Raw genomic sequence first — 5,108 nt, 5'->3', positions numbered from 1 at the left:
TAATTTTGTGTTTCACACTCAAGGGGGAGCCATTGTAGTGACGTCATATTGGCGCCAAAAAAGCATGCGTGGGTTTCAACATCAAAGCGTTCCCGCTATTAGACTGACTCTTACCAAGCCAGACAGCGACCAAGCAAGACGTCTAAGCAAGCTTTCCCATTTGAGTGTGGTTGAACCAAGTTGTCTCTATAACGACACCAGCTCGAAGAACCGTACATCTACATTTCAGGCTATTTTCCACCGAACAATAAATATTTGTTGTTGTTGATCAGTTTGGAGTTTCTGCGTTCAGTTCTCTTCCAATTTAATGTAGGAAAGTTAGGTGTATATCTAAAGATATATAACCCACTCTCCTAAAATACTATATCACAACTCACATGATATATATTGTACACATTTACCTATAATGCAATTCTCTACCAGTCAAATAATATAAGGTTCATTGGCCAAAGATATAGTAGAGCAGTTGTAACAAAAGACAACTGATCATATAAGCTATCTGTACATTTAACACTGAATACTACTGAAAATTTCACTACAAATTAAATGTTAACTAACACAAGAAGTAACAAAACAAACTGACTATACATCAAACTGAATATAGCATGCAAACAATTTGCCACTACACAACAATAAAATACACATATCAAATTTTATATTCAACTTACTGAGAAGATATTGTGTATTGAACTTTAGCCTATTTACTTATTACACTGCATATTTGTATGCCTTCCTTTAAGTATAGCAGAACTCAGAAATAATTTGAAATTACAGATTAAAAATTCAGGTCAAGGTGTGTTGGTGCCTCCTCATGTCTATAAAAGAAATGTTCTTCAGGAACTTTCACAGTGAATGTGAATAATAATGCTTTGGAATGTGTCAAATATGTTGTAAATGTGTAGCTTTTGCATAAACTGCTGTTCCTTGAAAACTTTTAGAAAATGTATGTAACCTGTTTGTAACATCATGTATCCATGTGTATATATGCATATATTTTGGAAGTTTTTAATTCATATATATGTACAACACTTGCAAAATTAGGTAGAGTATTTATTGTAGAAATTAACATAATGTAGAATGAATACTGAGTGAATTGTACATACCAAAAGTAATCAGACCTGTATAATATTTTGGGAGTGATAAATATAATTTCCTTATTTTGGCTTTTTTAAATTTAAATTCTGATACTCGCATTAGCAACTTTCATCGTGTACATTTTTCAACAATACCTACAATTGGTAAAAATCAAATATTCATACATACAAACCAAAATGTTGTAACTATCACAAAGTTTAGTTAAACACCCACCATCATTACTGATGGCCCAGGTATTCTAGTAATGATAATAGCATATGTTTAATTACACACACTTATTTCCATACATGAATTACAATGTGAAATATCTGCAGTAGATTGATTCTCTATACCATATTGGATAACTAAGCAGTTCATTATTATTCCTTCATTTATAAAAGTCAGTTTTTAAAAATGAAAATTTGAAATATATTTTCTAGGTCAGCGTTGTGATTCTTACTCTTAGTCTGCGGTTTAATAACCTTGCCAACCTTAAGCCAAACACTATGGAGCTTGTTGTTCTGTTTATTGGCATTCCAATATCCTTAGGATGGGATTTTCTTGGCTACGTGTTGGTAAGTTCTTTAACTTTTCATTCAATTTAGACAAATTTTGAAGTTTGTAAATAATCATTGCATTTCCAATGGAATGTATGAATTCTTCATATTTAGCAAGATAAATAGTAGAGAATATATTTCATATCAGCCCTATAACAGCATTTCAACTTTGTTAAAAATTAATATTACTCCTATGTAAGAAATCACTTCTAACACCTATAACAAGGACTAAAGTACTCTAAGAACATGTAATATTCTAGGTAAGTAAAATGTCTTCAACAGGATTATTATAATGTGGAGCCAAAAATATATTTAGTACAATGAGGGATCATCTCTCATCAGCTGTCTATTGCATATCAATGTGACTTTGATGTCTCATGAGAGTCAGCTGAAAAGTTCAGAGGCTGGTCAAGATACTCCAATAAAACATGACCAAATGAGGTTTATTTTCAACATAGTCCCTCTTGCAGTCTACACACGTTTTCCATCAGTTATTGCAGTGCTTGGGTCCCATTGGTGAAGAAGCTTTTAACCTGGTGGTCAAAATATGTCCATCAACAGCAGATATAATGTCATCATCACTACAATACTGGTTCCCAGCCAAGTGTTTTTTTGATGTTGAGGAACAGATGATAGTGAAATGGGACCAAATCAGGAGAATAGGGTGGGTGATCAACCAGTTCAAAGCTACAGTCATGCACAGCAGCTATTGCAACCAAGGACTTGTGTGCTGGAGCATTGTCCTGATGAAACAAGGTCTTTCATCAGCTCTCCTGGCCATTTGGTCTTAATAACCTTTTGTAACTATCTCAGCAATTTGGCATAGTACTCTCCATTGATGGTGTGGCCCTTTTGAAGATGATCAATAAACACAATGCTTTTTGCATCTCAAAAAAACTGAGACCATCATCTTCCCTACAGATGAAACAACCTTGGCCTTCTTTGGAGCAGGTGAGGAAGGGTGTTCCCTCTGCATGGATTGTCTCTTTGTCTCTGGCTCAAAGTGATGAAGCCAACACTCATTCTGGCTAAGTAAACATTGAAAGAAACCAACTAGATTGATCTCAAAGAATGTCAGATTTTCCCGTGATGTGATCAACCTGGTGTGTTTTTGATCAGGTGTCAGAAGATGTGGCATCCACCAAGCAAAAATTTTCATTGTACAAAACATTTTCAACTCTCTCACAGAGTATTCTAATAGCATTGATTATTTGATTTATAATCAATCACCTGTCATCCATGACCATGCGGTGCACATGATCAATGTTTTCTTTGGTGGTGGCAATTTCAGGACATCCAGACCCTGGGTCATCTTCAAGACTCCCTTCTCCTAAATTCAGCTTCCCACTTTTAACACTATTGACAAAGCTAGAACATCATCCCCTAATATACCATGAATGTTCATGGGGGCTATACCCTTTTTCTGCAGGTACTGTGATGCCAAATTTTATTGATTTTCAAGAGAAGTCACTAATAGGTACTTTTGAAGTTTTCTTTGAACAATTAAATATCAGTTTACCTGGAAAGAAACAATACAGTTATTTATAAGAAGAACTGAAATTAGTGCATGCATGATTTCACTGCTTTAGTGTCACTTCTTCATAGTTAGCCTATGAACTTTCCAGCCCATATATTTACACACGTGCGCACACACACACACACACACACACACACACACACACACACACACACATGATACAAGTTTTAAACACAAAGCAATTTATTCAATCAATGATATAATTACCATTTCATTCCAGCATCTTCTGCCATCTTCTGGGTAGATCCATTATACCCTGATCAAAGAATTTCCTATCTTTACTGATGCAAAACTCTTCCAGGTGAATTTTTGCATCCTTTTCAGAGTGTAAGGTCTCTCCATTCAATGAATTTTGAGAAGACCGAAGCAAGTGAAAATCTGAAGGCAGAAGGCTGGACGAATATGGAGGGTGTAGAAAAACTTTCCAGCAAAGCCCCAGTAACTTTTGCTTCATATGCTAAAAAGTGTGTGCTCTGGCATTGCTGTGATGAAAAACAATGCCCTTACAATCAATGTTTCTTATTTCTTTACTGCCCACAAGGGGCTACACACAGAGGGGACAAACAAGGACAGACAAACGGATTAAGTCGATTATATCGACCCCAGTGCATAACTGGTACTTATTTAATTGGCCCCGAAAGGATGAAAGGCAAAGTCGACCTTGGTGAAATTTGAACTCAAAACTCAGAACATAGCGGCAGATGAAATACTGCTAAGCATTTCGCCCGGCGTGCTAACGTTTCTGCCAGCTCACCGCCTTTCAAATTGATTAATATTAAATAAGTATGTTGTGGTAGTGGGATAGGTGTTAAGCCTGAACTTTTGGGGGGTATAACCAAAATGGGTAGGCTTCAGTCTTATATGACCTTCTAAGTTTATACAACTGATCACATAGGACTACATACATCTGACTATATAGGACAACTTACTACTTACTATTGACTATACACACACTTTTCATTTATTCTACAGATGAAGAAGGAAAGCAAGATTGGTGTTTTGGTATTCATTCTAGTTGGATTCTTAAAGCCTGGATATTACTTATTTAAAACAATAACTGTAAGTGAATCCCTTTTTTTATATTGAGGCCTGCTTTGAAATGAAGTCTGTCTGGAGCAGTCTGGTGCTCATGAAGTTGTCATGGCATTATCATCATCATCATCATCATCTCTTTTCTCCTTTCCACCCCACTATCACCACCACTACCACCACCACTACCACCACCACCATCATCATCATCATCACACTTGTTTTTTTTTTTTTTTACATGCTCACACAGGTTGGCTGCTTCTTAGTGTGTTCCACTTCTCTGGTTCTCTTCCTTATCTGGCAAACACAAAACAGAGAAAACTGCCAATATATCTTTTATCTTTTACTTGTTTCAGTCATTAGACAGGGGCACCAACTTGAAGAATGTTTTTAGTTGTATGAATCAACCCTGGTATTTATTTTTTTGAATCTAGTGCTTATTGTATTGGTCTCTTCTGCCGAACAGCTAAGTTATGGGACATAAACTCACCAACACTAATTGTCAAGTGGTGGTTGGAGACAAACACAGACACACACATATGCACACACATACACACACATGCATGCACACGCGCACACATGCACACACACACAGACACACACACACACAATTTGGAGCTGTTTTGCAGATGATGTCTATGCTGTGTGTGTGTGTGGAAGGTGGGTAACAGTAGATCTGTCTCAGATGTAGAAACAATATTACAGTGTGGTTTCACCTAAAATATGTGTGTTGTGTTGCATTGCGTTTGGCATGGCTTTTACAACCAGATACACTTTCTATCAATAATCACTCTACAGCATGAACTGATGGTGTTTTGATATGCCACCAGCTTTTGACATTGTCTTTGACAAGATTAAAGAGACCCCTCTATCCTGTATTATATCTATCTATCTATCTATTTATATATATA

The 5,108-nt window shown here is 36.2% G+C and overlaps 1 protein-coding gene across 5 annotated transcripts in view; it reads left to right on the top strand.

Annotated features, from left to right (window-relative positions):
• LOC106878077 (uncharacterized) overlaps positions 1-5,108 on the top strand; it is a 70,279-nt gene that overhangs the window by 42,806 nt on the left and 22,365 nt on the right. For 4 of the 5 annotated variants that reach the window (XR_008263484.1, XM_052965712.1, XM_014927171.2 and 1 more), the window contains 2 exons: positions 1,515-1,649; positions 4,141-4,227. Coding sequence is in view for 4 of the 5 variants with exons in the window: in XM_052965712.1 (XP_052821672.1) it covers positions 1,515-1,649; positions 4,141-4,227 (222 nt within the window). In the remaining variant the exon portion in view is untranslated. The remainder of the gene's footprint in view (positions 1-1,514; positions 1,650-4,140; positions 4,228-5,108) is intronic. The other variant, XM_052965708.1, reaches the window with a different exon arrangement.

Source organism: Octopus bimaculoides, chromosome 1, assembly GCF_001194135.2.
Source record: "Octopus bimaculoides isolate UCB-OBI-ISO-001 chromosome 1, ASM119413v2, whole genome shotgun sequence".
NCBI lineage: Eukaryota > Metazoa > Mollusca > Cephalopoda > Octopoda > Octopodidae > Octopus > Octopus bimaculoides.
The sequence above is the reverse complement of the archived record's forward strand: the minus strand, read 5'-3'. Positions and strand labels throughout refer to the sequence as shown.